The sequence below is a fragment of the Chelonia mydas genome, chromosome 2 (assembly GCF_015237465.2).
Source record: "Chelonia mydas isolate rCheMyd1 chromosome 2, rCheMyd1.pri.v2, whole genome shotgun sequence".
Taxonomy (NCBI): domain Eukaryota; kingdom Metazoa; phylum Chordata; order Testudines; family Cheloniidae; genus Chelonia; species Chelonia mydas.
This window is the reverse complement of record NC_057850.1, coordinates 198,324,534-198,340,358: the sequence shown is the minus strand read 5'-3', so window position 1 is coordinate 198,340,358 and position 15,825 is coordinate 198,324,534. Positions and strand designations below refer to the sequence as shown.

General features: G+C 41.5%; 1 protein-coding gene across 1 annotated transcript in view; it reads right to left on the bottom strand.

Moving 5' to 3' along the window:
• Positions 1 to 15,825, bottom strand: part of COLQ (collagen like tail subunit of asymmetric acetylcholinesterase) — a 67,966-nt gene that overhangs the window by 17,554 nt on the left and 34,587 nt on the right. The window contains exons 4-11 of the mRNA XM_007053250.4: positions 15,176 to 15,220; positions 14,194 to 14,220; positions 12,002 to 12,073; positions 8,534 to 8,596; positions 2,719 to 2,745; positions 2,010 to 2,054; positions 1,177 to 1,212; positions 57 to 137 (exon numbers count right to left, since the gene is read on the bottom strand). Coding sequence (XP_007053312.1) covers positions 57 to 137; positions 1,177 to 1,212; positions 2,010 to 2,054; positions 2,719 to 2,745; positions 8,534 to 8,596; positions 12,002 to 12,073; positions 14,194 to 14,220; positions 15,176 to 15,220 — 396 coding nt within the window. The remainder of the gene's footprint in view (positions 1 to 56; positions 138 to 1,176; positions 1,213 to 2,009; positions 2,055 to 2,718; positions 2,746 to 8,533; positions 8,597 to 12,001; positions 12,074 to 14,193; positions 14,221 to 15,175; positions 15,221 to 15,825) is intronic.

The window sequence follows — 15,825 nt, the reverse complement described above, 5'->3', positions numbered from 1 at the left end:
CGTCACAACCACACAAATCCCAGAAAACTCGTAAAGAGAAAATGTAGGGTTCCTACTTGTTTGCCTCGTTTTCCTGGTCTTCCAATAGGTCCTCTGTGCCCAGGCACTCCAGGTTCTCCCTTTGGACCCATTTCTCCCTTTGGGAGTCGGGGGTGGGAGGGAAAAGAAGCAGGACTTAAGATATAAATATGTATTAAATTGGTAATATGTGTCTTATACGACACAGCAGGTAATTCAGTACGTTCTATGTACACTATTACTCTATGTGCACAGTCTGGCCCTAAGAGAATACCACTGTCGTTGTAAAATATATTGCCAGTTTGTGGTTATAACTAAATACTTTAAAAAAAATACTTTAAAATTTGAACTTATTTTTTTACCCAAAATCCCTCAGAAACGTCCCTCATCTAAAGAAGAAGCCAGCTGGCGAAATTAGAAACAGGTTAGCAGACATGGGGTTATCCAGGCAACTTGGCTAACAACCCTCTTTCTGACACATTTAGAAGTATCTAGGTTTGCTGCAAGGATCCATAAGTAATAAAATCACCAGTAAGAAAGGTGATCAGGTGAACAACCCTCTTTCCTCTGCTATCCCCCTCGGAAGTAGTCATTATTTTCTTAACCTAATTTCCCAGACAAAATGGGATTATGATTGTTACATATAGACCTTCCTTTAAGGATTCTGCCCATAAAACAATCTTTAAATCTGAATTATAATTATTTGTCTAGTTCTTGATAAATGGAGGTACCAAAGCCAATCAGGGTAAGCACAGCTATTTAGAAGCGGGTCATTCTAAATCAGAATACTATTTAATAGAGATGTTTAATAACATCATGCAATTGGGTTGGCTATGAAGTCACAAACAAGAGTTTGGAAACTTAAAGTGGGGGCAAGTTTCTGATCAAATAAATATTCCTGAAAAGAGAAATGAAAAAAATAACTCACCTTAGCCAAAACCTGCAGTCTTCACCTAAAATAAAAAGACTGCAGGGTTTGGTTCAAGGGATGCAAAATACTGGTCAACTGATTAAAATGAAACTCTCAATTTTTTGACACCCTATGACCAAGTTCCATGGTTCTGGAACTTAGATGCTGCTGAAACCACCCAATGAACCAAGTGTCTATGTGGATGCTTACACAAATTTCTAAGCAGACCCTATATCATGTTTACTTACTTTCTGCCCCAGCATTCCAGGGAAACCTATATATCCCTGTAAAGCAAAAGATGAGAGTAATCCAAAACATGCTGAGTGATCTTTGACAGCATAGCATCAGTTTTTGTTTTGATATACTCCAAAGGAGACAATGTATTGAGGTTTTGTAGCCAGACAATTTGTCCAGACACATTTTCATTATAAACGGGCAGCAGCCTCTTTGTGCCACAAGTAGCTTGAAGATGAAAAATCCCTGGTGGCCAGGGCTGTGTGTGGCTCTTTTAATTAGCCAGAATGAGAGATCTCGAGGGTCTTAACACAATCCAATATGCTCAACATGTCCCAGCATCCTAACATGGGAGAATATTCTTCACTCACTGGCTGAAATGTAAAGGTCCCTGAAACTCCTCCTCCTAGCTGACTGATGAAGGGGCCATATAACCCAAGAATTACTCTAGGGTCAGTGATGGAGGCATTTCTGTGAACTCTCCTTCTTAGCAGCAGTTCTACAAATGCCTGGCACAAGAAGGCGATGATTACTGTTAGGCCATGTATAGCTAACAAATATTTTTTGTGACTACTATGTAGAACCTCATTTACCCCAAAAGACCACTGATATTTTGATCTGGACAAGGCCCAAAGCATTAATCAGATTCCTGTACTTACATCGGGAGGGATTCACATTCTATGTGGTTGGGAATTTAATTTTATGGTAAAAAATCCACATCATCAAATCTTAGTTTATTTTCAGAACAATGTGATATTATCAGCTAAAACCATTTGAAAAGGATTTTTAGACTGGTTTATGTTTGCTCAGGTTTAATTTAAAGCCACTGTGAAACCAAAATACGTACCTTGTCTCCTTTAAGGCCTTTGTCACCCCTCTCTCCTCTGGCTCCCTGGGGGGAAAATGGTAGAAATAAAGACAATTGTTACCGTTTCATAGGGGATTTTTTTCTTGTCTGTGTGAAGCATTAAGCAGGCGAAGGCAATTTAGTAACATATAGTAACATTCACAGTGTGTGGCAGACAGCAGATTACAAATTCACTTAAAAACTTTCCTTATTATTAATATTTATATTACAGCAGTATCTAGATTAGAACTCATTGGAAAAAAGGGCACATTTGCTAAACTTGAATTTTTTCAACCGGCTCTAGTCTGGAGGCTACAAACATTGTGCTATGCACCATCTTCACACATGGTAAGGGACTTTCTCTGCCCCGCCCCCCCCCCCCCGGAGCCTATGATCTAAACAGATGATAGACAAAGGAGGGATTACTATGCTCATTTTACAGATGAGGAATAGAGAGAGAAAATGATTCACAAGTTCAAATAGGGAGTCTAAAGAAGAGCTAGGAATTGAATCCAGTGCTTTGGGAGCTCAGCCCAGTGCTTACACCACATGCCTATCTTTCTTCTCAGTACAAGTCTTAATACCACTCTCCTTTCATAGGACCTTCTGATTTCACATCCTCAGCATCTCAACCTGTTCATGGTGTATAGTATATTTCTACAATAGTTTCCATTATTGCTTTCAATTTTTAAGTTATTGCAACACTGACCTTTTCTCCTCTACTCCCAGGATAACCCTAAAAGGGAAAGAGAGACATTTTACAGCTTCACATTTTCTAGATCTTCCAAGAAGTGAATTCACATCTTGCAAATTTAAAAGTCGGGGGGGGGGGGGAAGTTTAAATAATTAGTTGCCTCAACTTCTAAATCCAAATGTTTTCTTTGTAGATTGTAAGAGAGCAGAGAAAAAGTATAGCTATGAAGGTACAAGACAAAGGCAAGATATTCCAGCCCAAAAGACAGCATGAAAAAGCCAGCAGGTAAAGCAAGCACACTAATCATGTTTGAAATTGCTTTAAAAACTAAAAGAGCAGAAAGCAAATGCAATTACTGGTTTAATTAAATCTTATTCAGTCTCTGCAATTAATAACCCCAAGACATTTTAGAAATAATTTCCCAATCACCTTTTTTTTTCTCCTAAGTGGCAAATATATAAAGTGAAGTCCCTAAAATACGTTTTAGTTGGCTTCCAATGTGAAGATTACGATGACGTTTAGTTTTTCCTTCTTAAGAAATACCCAACAAATAGCTTGGGAGCATGCATAATTCCATGCTAAGTTAGGGGCAGAAAGCTAAGGGAGGTGTCATTTTATTCATACAAATCTACACAATCATAATTTCAATGGTGTCACCCTCTGCAGCGTGGCAGGTGGACTTGCCCTCTCTCATCCCCATCCTCCAGCACCAGGTCCTTAGGTTCTGATAATACAGTATCATCAGGAATGGGTTGAATTGTGCATCATTTGAAACCGCTTTCGACTGTGAACACAATGGTACCACATACGGCCTGGAATAATTATGTAAATATGTATTTGAGAAAATATTTAAAAATCCATTTAAAAAAAAATATACTTTAACACGGGTGTGTCAAATATGAGGCCCTAACACAGTTAAGTTGTGGCCCTTGACTGATAGTACTGTGCTATCAGTTATTGCTTAGGACATGATACCTGATTTATTTATTTTTAATGTTGCACGGTACTATAAAATGGAAGGCCAACCAAGCTGATTTGCCATGACTGGTAAAAAAAGAGGCAGTTCACAGTGATATTGATGATCAGCTTTATTAATTATGCCAAAAAAGTTGTAATGGGGCACTAGTTTGGACGTCAGCATTCAGCCAGACATTACTGGAATTCATCTGCAAATGGTTTGCATATAGTTACACAACGTACATTACATAATATAATGAATTACAATCCCAACATATTTTATTACACAACTCTTGTTTTTACCTTGGTCTTGCTCATTTTTAGGTATCAATGTGGAGATGAAGAGTAGCGACTAGTAGCTGAATCTTGGAGGAGCTGGTTAAACACAATGTTCAGTGGCACCTTACACACTAAAAGAAGTGTATACATACATTGAATTTGGCAAGGCGGGAAAGGAAATACATCGAGTACCAGGAAAAGTTGAAGATGCTGGGACAAATACCAGCTGTGGGCAAATCTTTGCTGCTCTTTATCTGATCTGGCAGGACTGCTAATTGGAATTTGCACCTCTCAGCCCTGGAAGATTTTGTGAAATACTTTTTTGCTTTAGATTTAACCAGCTATTCTGCATTGATAGCCTGGTACCTTCCTGAAATAAGAGAAAAGTCTGATCCTGACATATGGGAGGAATTTCAAAGAGGAAATTGGGTTGTTAAAAGGTCAGCAGTTGCTGTGCACTTGGTTCAGAGAAAGCCCTAGGGCATGGAAACATAGCAATGAACATCACTGAGGGGCCGGTAGGCATAACACAGCATCCAAATCCTTTTCCCCAGTTTTTCCTGACAACCCCAGAACTCTATTGAATTTTGAACAAAACATTATGTGTGGCTGAGATGACTTTCCTAGAAATAACCAAGAACCATATAGACTTATTAGGTGCTGTTAAATGCCAAAAGGGGCTATTTTAAAGCTACAGGACAAGCTTACTCACACTGGCAACGCACTTGTGTATGATGGACCTGAGCGCCTCAATATCATGACGAAAGCAGTCTTCAGTGATGAGCTAGCTAGAGATGTCAGTTGAAGGGATATTTTGGGTCATGTCTGGTCTGAAGCCTTCAAAACCCAACAGAATATCCAAGGCTCCATCAATCTAAGGGCTCCCGTCAAGAAGAACAGATTAAAGCTGTGATTTAATGCAAAGAAGAAAGTCAGAGTGAAGGTGGCAGGGACTACTACAGAGCGAACCACAGACAGGTCATTGTTTGCTCATCTCCTGATCGTGTCCAGATCTCATTGGGATGTTGATCTACACGAGACTTTGGGAACGTAGAAGTTTTCCATGGTATCACGATCCATGTTCAAATGAAATAGAATAACATATATATGTCAGGTGAACAGCAAACTAATGCACATCGTGCATGCTCTTCCTAAGCCAGAACCTACTAACAGTGTGACTAATACCTTATGCCAGCAGAGGCCTTCAGCATAGCAATCATAGATGGCATGGCTGAGGTACAAGCTCTCATCAAACCAGAAACAGTTAATATCTGCCAAGATTTGGCTGAATACTTCATCATGAGGCTACAAAGTAAATACTGGACTTTTGACAAAGTTCTCCTTGTGTTTGATGTGTATGCAGAGGATTCAATTAAAACTATGACCAGAAAGAAGACACTTCATGGTATTGAACCTGTCCAATACAAAATCACTGACTTCACAAACACCTCCAATGTCACAATGAAGAAGCTACTGTCTCATATTTGCATGAAGTACAAGTTAACCTCATACCTTGCAGGAGAAATGCTCCAGCATGTGAAGAATTGCTCAAAGAATTTCATCATCACATGGCATAATGAAGCTGCTGCCTTGCACTGTTCAGTGGAGTTTCTTTGTAGTATCATGAGGAGGCTGATGCTAAAATTATCTTGCATGCTGTCAATGCCACAGAGAGGAATGCTACTAAACTTCGGATTTTTGCACAAGACACAGATGTCCTAATGCTCTCTGTGAGACACTACCCCAGACTTCAGCAAGATTCTGTTTTTGTGCCTGCTGCTGGAGAACAGAATCACTGTCCGCCCTCAGAGATGTGTCCCTATCACTCAGACCTTAAAAGCCACAGGATGTGACACTCCTGCAAGGTTGGCTGGAGATCTCAAATTATTTTACTGGAATGCATTTGATTCAGCCTCCATAGACTCTCTCTTCACTGTGAAGGTGTTCAGCCGGGCTGAGACAGTTACTGATGAGGTCAAATGCACTTGGAATCATTCGCATGCTGAGTTTATCATTTGATGGCCAACATAATGACACTTGCACAGCTAGGTTGGTGGATGTTTTCCAAGAAGCAAATGGAGAAAAATTGCCACTGACAAGGGGTGTGTTTATACCTGCTATCAAGAGGGCAAATTATCAAGTAATGGAAGGACTCCAGGATGATCAAGCACATCCAAAACTGCCCTCCTCTGTTGGGCATGGATGGGTCTGTAAGGATGGACTGATCACATCAGTTGTGTGTGAAATACCATGCATTCCTGAATCAATTATTCAGCTAATCAAATGCTTGTGTGCAAAGACCAGATGCTCACCAGCCCGCAAATGTTTGGCCAGCAGCCTGCCTTGTACAGAGATGTGTGAGTGCAGTGCAGATGAGGACAACTTGTGTGATAATGTGTCTAGCAGAGGTGCCTTGGACAGAGACAATGCTGCTGACTTTGATGAATAAATGTTTCCAGTCCTACATGTCAAGGCTAATTTCCCTAGGATTACTAATGATCAATGTCTTTTTTAGGTAAGCAACGCATCCCTGTGTGAGAGCATAATTAGAAAAAGTTGATTTTTAAATATTTTCTTCAATATACATCCACATACTTGTTCCAGGTTTGTCATTGTATTTGTGGTAGAAAGGGCATTGAAATAATACCCAACTCAATTAATTTCCAATGACATTGTACTATCAAAATTTCCATAACTTGAGGAACTGGTGCGAAAAGACCATGGGAAGGGGTGGGCAGAGGGCCTGCCATGCTGCAGAGAGTGACACCATTGAAATGATGCCTCTGTAGATTTTTACAAATCAAATGACACTCACCTTCCCTTTCTATCACTAACTTGTCCAGGTAATGAAATTTTACTATACTATGCTCCCAGACTAAAACGACTGCATCTATTTCATCTTTCCTGCTCCGTTTTTGAGTAAGGTAGTGACGTAAAGAGCAGGATGAAATAACACACTCTCTGCATTGGTCAGCGTAGAATTGACATTTGAGTTCGGGTCATATTTGGAAACCCTTGTTGGTTGCATGAGAGAGATTGTGCTATTCCTGTCATGTTAAAGATATTAGTTCAACTCTAACACTGAACACAAGGCCTATCCTCAGTGTCTATGTGTCATGGGAGGGCATGGGAGCATTTAGGCAGTTTACTGCTTTCTTTGTTTTTTATTTCTTTAACTGTTGCAAATTTACATTCTACAAAAAATATAGTTACTAAGGCCAAATATCTGTTCTCCTGTCCCCTTCTCTCTTCAGAGCCAAGTGGGCAGCACAGTCTTCATATCCTGCACCACATGCTGAACAGTTTGCAGACTTTTACACAGAGGAAATGCCCTGAGAAGTATTACAGCACAAATGACAGGTTTCAGAGTAGCAGCCGTGTTAGTCTATATTTGCAAAAAGAAAAGGAGTCCTTGTGGCACCTTAGAGACTAACAAATTTATTTGAGCATAAGCTTTCATGAGCTACAGCATCCGATGAAGTAAGCTGTAGCTCACGAAAGCTTATGCTCAAATAAATTTGTTAGTCTCTAAGGTGCCACAAGGACTCCTTTTCTTATTACAGCACAAATGTTAACTGGCTGCTCTAGTACACAGTGCTCTATTTCCAACATGTTTCAGAGTAGCAGCTGTGTTAGTCTGTATTCGCAAAAAGAAAAGGAGGACTTGTGGCACCTTAGAGACTAACAAATTTATTTGGGCATAAGCTTTCGTGAGTTACATGGTATCACAAATGTAAAGCAAATAAGTGACCCAAAGTTTTGCTCAGAAAGAAAGTTCTGGCTCTTCATATAATTAGCATCCCAGGCAAGTCTGGAAATTCCTGGAATCTAGGTACTGAGACTCCATAGTGAGCAGAATAACTGTGACTGATTGTGTCTGAATTACTGGGGTATTCACACACCTGCCACTAAGCCCACATAGTCTTGATGGCAATCTACTCTTTGGTTGTTCCAATATCCAGTCCAGGAATCCGAATGAGCTAGCCTCATAACATAACAGGGTGCCCCCATTAGAGCCTTCCTCTCCCACAAGAGAAACAGGTTTCAGCACCTTTGAGGGAAGGATTAAGTCATCAGAGAAGAGACCTCATATTTTACCTTTTCCCGTTCCCTCATATTTTGTGTCATACACATATACATTCAGAAGCCACAAGCTAATCTAATCTAATATCCAGAGACACCATCGTCTACATGGGCCAAATTCTTCCCACTATTAAACACAGCAACGAGAGTGAATGGTTATAACAGAGGATGAATTTGCCCACATAATCTTACAAGACTGGAGGGAAAATAATGGGATGGGTTACATGTGCTTTGCTCTAAAAACGAATCTCTTCCCAATTACATTGATTTACACCAAAACATTGGAGTAAGAAGCTAGGAAAGTAGCCACAGCATGCCATATTGCACAACCTTTTTTAGCTTCAACAAGAAAATCTTGTGGTTTTAATTGTATTTAAAAGAAAACCCCAAACCCTACTGTTATTTGAAACAGAACCAAAATCTCCACAAGTGCTTTCTAACCAGTTCATGAGGGAAGCAAACACAGTGTTAGAAACCAATGTCTGAATATATAGCAGCGGGGTTAACAAACCTTTGAGCCAATTGGTCCTCTTGTACCTGGCAATCCCATCACACCCAAATCCCCCTTTTCACCCTAAAGGAGTTAAAAAAAAGAGAGAGAGAGTTAACAACTGCGGCTCTTGAAAGGTGTCATATTGGAACAACTGATGATTCAGTTTTTGCGTCAAATGTATGAAACATGCCTGACTTTAACAACCCTCAGTGTAGTTTTATAGTGTAAATCCAAACTGTATACTGCCAACTGACTTAGCCTGAGTCATCAGGCATTTTCTCATTCCTTCCACTCTCAGCTCTTTGGGTATGATTTTCTTTCTAAGTAATATATGCTTTAGTTTTCCTAGACCCTGCATAAGGACATGTGAGCAAATTATCCCAGGTAGCATTTTCCCCTATGCCAAGGCTTATAGACTCAACCTGGTGTGCTTAATGATACCACCTCCCTGGGTTATAGTGACCAAATGCTGTAGTCTGCTGGGATCCTCTTGGTATGGAGGGATACAACCTAGCTGGTTTTATTCTAACAGTGATTTCATTTGGTGTCAATCAAGGCCTCAGACATCTACCACCCTGCAGTGCTGGCAACCGTTGTGTCCACACATGGCTTTGCAGGTTCTTCTCTGGCTGTTGTCAGCCAATGTATTGACTGCCTGTCAGATGGGCATCTGAGAAGGGTGAGATCTGGAGTCACTGCAGAAGCAGAAGCCCTAGCAGGGAGGAAAACTTGGACTCTTTGTGCTCCCTGCAGAAGGAAGTGCATTTGGCCTTTCCAGCCTCAGTGGTGAGCAAGATCTTCATGCCAGATGCAGCCTAGGCAAGGGGAGAGTTAATGGAGCAGAAGAGAAGGCTTGGAGAAGCAATGTGAGAGAAAGGAGACCTGGAGGAAGGTTATGTCTAAGGAAGACTGGAAACCGGAAAGAGGACTAATGAGGAAGGAAAGAGAAAGGAGACCTGGAGATGGGGAAAGAGGGAGAAAACAGCCCATAGGAGGTTTGTAGAAAGAAAAAGGTCTGGAAGAATAACTCAGGGAAAGGAAGGCCTCTGGAGGCTGGAAAATGGGAGACAGAAGACCTGGATGTGGAAAAGGGAGAGAAAGAGGAATGTACTTTAGGGAAACAAGAACAGGCACCTATAGAAATCTATTTAGGCCAAGCCAACCTTACCATAGATTGGTGGGAAACAGAAATAAGTGAAGAGTAGAAGACACAAACAAAGGAAACAAGACACAGATCTAAAGAACAGAAGAAGCAGGAGAACAGAGGAGGTGGATAGAAGCAAAAGAACAAGAAATAAGGTAGGACTTGGAGCCAAGTTATGAGAAAGATGAGAAGGAGTGGGGTCTGTAAGGGGTATGGTAAAAGTTACACTAATAGATGAAACAGGAGAAAATTGTCTGAATACAGAAAGGTGCCCTTCACTAAAGGATTAGGATTCATGGATGGAAATGGCCAACTGAACCAGTTTTTCATTTTTAAAATACAGTTAATCTGCTCTCAGAGCTCAAAGTGTTGAGGTGCTAGATGGTTGTGCAATCCTCCCATTCTCATTGCTGCCATTGGGGGAAAATACTGGTGCATATCATGACTTTTGAGAGGGATCATTTCCCCACTCCCACCACAAATGGAGCACTGAGCCCTTTAATGCCAATGACCATTGTGCAGATTAAGTTCAAGGAAGCCTCAAAATTCAGATGCTACCATGTACAGTAGCAAGATATTCCTTACCTAACTTTTATCAGTAACCAGTTGGATGAAGCCTTTATAGTCTGCTTTCCAAGTTTGGTTTGGAATCAGAAACATTGCACTGTCATCATTTACCAACAGTCACCACAACGTGGCATCTGAGATGCTGCAGCATCTCCCTACACAAAAAGCAAGACATAACTGGAAACTCTGAGATGCTGGTTATACAGTTTGACTTTTTAATGGCAACCACTGTATGTGTTCCTTTTGCCTAATGGTTTATCGGATTGAAGAGATACAGGGTAATCTTGGAATGGAGAAGCATAGTTACCAGCACATATATCTCAGCTATTGTGACAGCTGTGCATCTTGTATATAAGATGGTGTTCAGTGAAGGAGTATACTACAGCTTCTGTACAATGAGCACTCACCACTGACCGCTCCATTAAAGCAAACACAAAGCTTGTCCCATGATTTTCCATGCAGTTTACTATGAACAGTCACTATAATTAACACCTTGTTGATACTGAACTGAAGTCATGGCCCCAGCAGTAGTGCTAGCAAAAGTACAAAGACAATATAACAAGTGAAACTTTTATCATGACTGATTGAACAAAACCATGAAACTGTATTTCAAAAATCTGATCAGTGTACACCCAGATATTGGTCCCTTCCACTGATATCAGTTGAGTTTGTTACCTGGAGGTACCCAAATAAAAAGCTGTGCAGTCAACAAGTGTATGTGGTATGTCCAAAGAAGGGGATAACTGAATGGCCATGCAGGAAAATGACCAATCTTGTGCATGCTAGAGGGACCTATAATTAAGGCTGCATGTCTGTCACAGAGGTCACGGAAATCATGGATTCTGTGACTTTTCGTAACCTCGGTGACTTCTGCGGTGGCTGGTGCCCGAGCCGGGCAGCCCCTGGGCCAGCAGCAGCAGCAGCAGTAGTTTGGATGTGTGGGAGGAGTCTCGGGGCTGGGGGTTGGGGTGTAGGACAGTGCTTACCTGGGCGGGGGGGCTTCCCGGCTACCACCGGCATGTCCCTGCAGCTCCTCGGCAGAGGGACCACGGGGCTCCGCGCCCGCAGGCACTGCTCCCGCAGCACCCAATGGCTGCAGTTCCTGGCCAATGGGAGCTGTGGAGCCAGTGCTTGTGGTGGGAGCGGCTGGCAGAACCCCCCTGGCTGCCTCTCCTGCTAGGAGCTGCAGAGACATGCCAGTTGGAGCTGGGTAGGGAGCCTGCCAGCCCCACCCCCCAGCATCAGTGCAGGTCCCAAGTCGCACACCGCCACCCACCCACCCCCTGCATGGGTCCTGGTTCACGTGCCGCTGCCCACCTACACCCCGCCCCCAGCATCAGCAAGGATCCTGGGCCACCATCCCCCAGCACCCATGGCACCCCTGGATCACCCCCCGCCACCCCCAAGCACCGGCCCAAGTTTTAGTTAGGGGTATATAGTAAAAGTCATGGACAGGTCAAGGGCCATCAATTTTTGTTTACTGCCCATGACCTGTCCATGACTTTTACTAAAAATACCCATGACTAAAACGTTGCTATCGCACTCCCTGACTTGAAGTGGTTTCCATTATATAAAGCGTTTACAGTTTGGTTCAATGGCTCTCAGCAATCCCACTGTACAAATTGTTCCAGCACCCCTGATTATTAGCAAGTCTCCGTTAGACTTGATTTGGCAATTTTCATTTATCATATTTTAATTCCTGAAGGGCAAGAAAAAAATTACCCATTCTGCTTAATATATACAAATTCAATGTAGTAAAAATGTTTAAATGTTACCTTAGGTCCCATTGGTCCAGGCCATCCAATTGGTCCTGGCATTCCCGGGACACCTGGAGGACCTGGTCTACCCTTAAAAGGAAACAATCAAATATTATGAAAATGGGTTTAATATCATTCCAGCACATGGGGTTCGATCACAGATGAGATGCAAACTAGAGAAGAAGTATTTTAATATCCTCAGTACAGTATCTTCAAGAAAAAAATTGCAACTGAGACATTATTTTGGCTTTTTTTTTTTTTAATCCCAAGGAATCCATAGTATGCTTTCTGTTGAGTCTAAGAAGGGAAGTTTGGACTCTCAGAAACAAATATATTCTAACGCATAGTATATATATCAGTGCTGGAAGTATGTATAGTATATATAGATCAGTGATGGGAGACTCTACATGCAATTTAAGATATTCATCCTTAAAAACAGGATCAGTAAACCAAATTCTGCCCTCACGTATGCCAATTTAAATCAGGAGTAACCCCTTGTAGTTACACCAATGCAAACCAAATATACTGTAAGGGAGAACAGAACTAGACCACAGTTGCCAACTTTCACACGGTAAATAAGCACCCCAACTTTCACAATAATTCGAAAATCAAGCTAATTCCATTTCAAAACAAGGCCAAAACAAGCCAATCTCTAAGAACCCCAACACTCTATGAGACTAGGTCCCCCGGGCCTGCAGTCTGGGACTGTGGTGGGCCCGCTGTGCACCCCTGACTCTCTCCCCTCCTTGCCCCTGCTCGTCCCCCCTTGCCCCGCTTGCCAGGAGTTGATCAAAAAAAAGAAGCAACAAGCTACAAGCCAAAGAAGCAACAAGCTACAAACCAAATGTCTGCATTTTTGGCATCTCAAAACTAGATCCATAGAATCATAGAATACCAGGGTTGGAAGGGACCTCAGGAGGTCGTCTAGTCCAACCCCTGCTTGAAGCAGGACCAATCCCCAATTTTTGCCCCAGATCCCTAAATGGCCCCCTCAAGGATTGAGCTCACAACCCTGGGTTTAGCAGGCCAATGCTCAAACCACTGAGCTATCCTTCCCCCCTGGTAAATCACATTTACTAACACTGCATTTCTATAGATTCATTTTACTTTCTTTTTCAAATGTTAACCCACAATATTGATAGACTTTATTAATTATGACTATGTTACTTGTAAAAAACCTCTAGGACCAGATCCTGGAGCGGCATCCATTTACACCGGCTGTGGAGCTGGCCTTAGGACTCCAATCAAGACCACTAGGGCTAACAGCATGCCTTAGAATAAGCCAGCCAGCTTTCACTCAGTAGTTGTGCTCACTTACTCTAGGACTGTATTTAGCCCCACTTCTCTTTAGAGATCTGATGATTTTAATGAGAAGAGCAAGTATTCCAGTGTCTAAGATATGCCATCTCATTATCATGTTTGATGACACTCTCTGAAATATTACTATCTGGGAAACTCAGAGTTATACAGGTCATTTATTTTTTTTCTATCTGGCATTTGAAATCTAAATAAATAAATAAATACTATATACATAGTTCTTATATTTACATGCTTTGTATTAATTTGAATTAATTGATTTGTGCCTATTGTTAAAATATTCGGTGTATTATTTAAAAGAATGGCTCTTTTCTTGGTGGAATGACCTAATCTCTGCATATCTCTGATTTCATCCTGCAGAGGATTTTTTGGCTTCTTTTGAAAACTAATTACATTAAAAGGAAGCACTTAGCCAGTGAGATGAAATATTTTGTGACATTTAGGGGCACATACTGTTGACAATATAGCATGGCTCACATGTCAGCAAATGCAAGGTTGTAGTCAGCATATTGTGCTGGTGCCAGAACCCCTCAAGTATAATCACTAACAGTTATTTGTCTTTTGACACAAAAGTCATTTAATTGAACCCTATTTTCAATGGGTGTCTGACTTAGGCTTGTGTTTCTCTGTGGATCAGTCGGGATTTTAATTTTGATTTTTTTTTTTTTACAGCTTTTATAACTGTTCCCAAAGTCTACTCCCTTAGCACAAATATCTAGCTCAGGTTATTCTCTACTCTCTTTTAATAGTGTGGTTAGGAACATATCTTGTCATCCATTTTCACACAGAATTCAAATAGACTCCAATTAGACATCTGGGTCAACCCCTACTAGCTGCCAATGTCAGCTATGAGGCTGGTGCATGAACCAGATTCTATAAACCTTGATTCATACCTTTCTTCCTGGTCTGCCAATTTCCCCCTGCCACAGGGGAAAAAAAAGGAATTAGTCATGGAGATACCAAGTGAAGAACAGCAGGTCATAAATGAATGTACTTAAAAATGGAATTGGGAAGATCTGTGTGTCTTGGACTTCACTCTATGAGCTAAAGTGGACAGTACTCACGTAACAGAATAAACGGCATCTTCAGTTATATTTGGGTCCCAATTCAGCAATCCCCCCCTATTCAGCAAAGCACTTAAACGTATACTTAGCGTTAGGTATATGCTTAAAATTAAGCTTCTGCTTAAGTCTTTTGCTGAATGTGTGTGGACTAAAGCATGTGCTTAAATATTTTGCTGAATTGAAGTCAAAAAGATTAATGTGAAAACTATTTATTGTATCTGAATGGATCCATATATTAGATATTGCATGGGATGGCGCTGCTTCCTGTTTCTTCAAATAGGGTAAGATTTTCAAAAGTTACCACGCAACTTGGGACCATTGACTTCCAATGCAACTTGTGCTCCTTAAGTGCTTTTGGAAATCCCACCCATAGGGTATCAACAATCAGCCTTTCCTACAGCATTTTGTAGATATAGAAGGTGTCATTATGAAAAGCTATACAATAGGCCCACAATGAGACTGAACAGTTATAGTTGAAGCTTTAAATTACAGCCTGAAACTGATCTACGGAATCCAGCTGGCATTAAAGCAAACTCCCACTAGGTGACCAGATAGCAAGTGTGAAAAATTGGGTCCGGGAGGGGTGAGGGGGAATAGGTCCCTATATAAGACAAAGCCCCAGTATCAGGATTGTCCCTGTAAATTTGGGACATCCGGTCACCCTATCCCCCACCCACACAAAAAACACACCACCACCAAAAAAACCCAAAAACCTGAAAGCAAAACAAAATCCCAGCCACCTGCTCTCTCTCTCTTTCCCCTACCCTCCAAACAAACAAACAAACAAAACGCCAAAAGAGTTGGGACTTACTTTTTCCCCTTTTGGTCCCATCACACCAGGAATTCCTTGTGGGCCCTACGAAGAAAAGCGAAGGAAATTGTAAACTTACTTTAAAAAAAATACCCATTCCTTGTTTTCCTTGCCCTGAACTCTGTCCACCTGTCTGAGAACTGAGAGTTCCTCTGGGAAGTGACTTCCCCCAAGTTCACAGGTGTTTGTTGTGCCGGTTCAGGCTCCTCTTTAATTGTAAGTGCCGTGGCATCGCTGAATGGCAGGAAATGGAGAGGCCTGGTGCAGTGAATGCAGAAAGGGCAGTTTTGAGATGAGGAAGAAATAGCAAAAAAAAAGGGGCTGGAGCAGAGCAAAGGGGCCAAACATCAAGGAAGCTGATGGAACTCTGGAGAGCAAGAGATGGAAAGAATGCTGAAACTGGTGTGGAGCGCTAACGCATCAAAAATTGAGGCAATCCGTTCAACCAAAGTGACTGTAAATGGAATAGTCTAAAATGTATTCATTATGCTTTGCAAAAAACCTTGTAATGGGAAGCTGTGACACTCTATAAACCTTTCTTCAGAATGAAACCACTGAAATAAGTTATTTTCCCTGCCATTGCAGCGGCCTTGGGCATGGGTGCACCTCAGTCCCTCTTATCTCTCTATGTGGGATAGAGGAATAGCCTA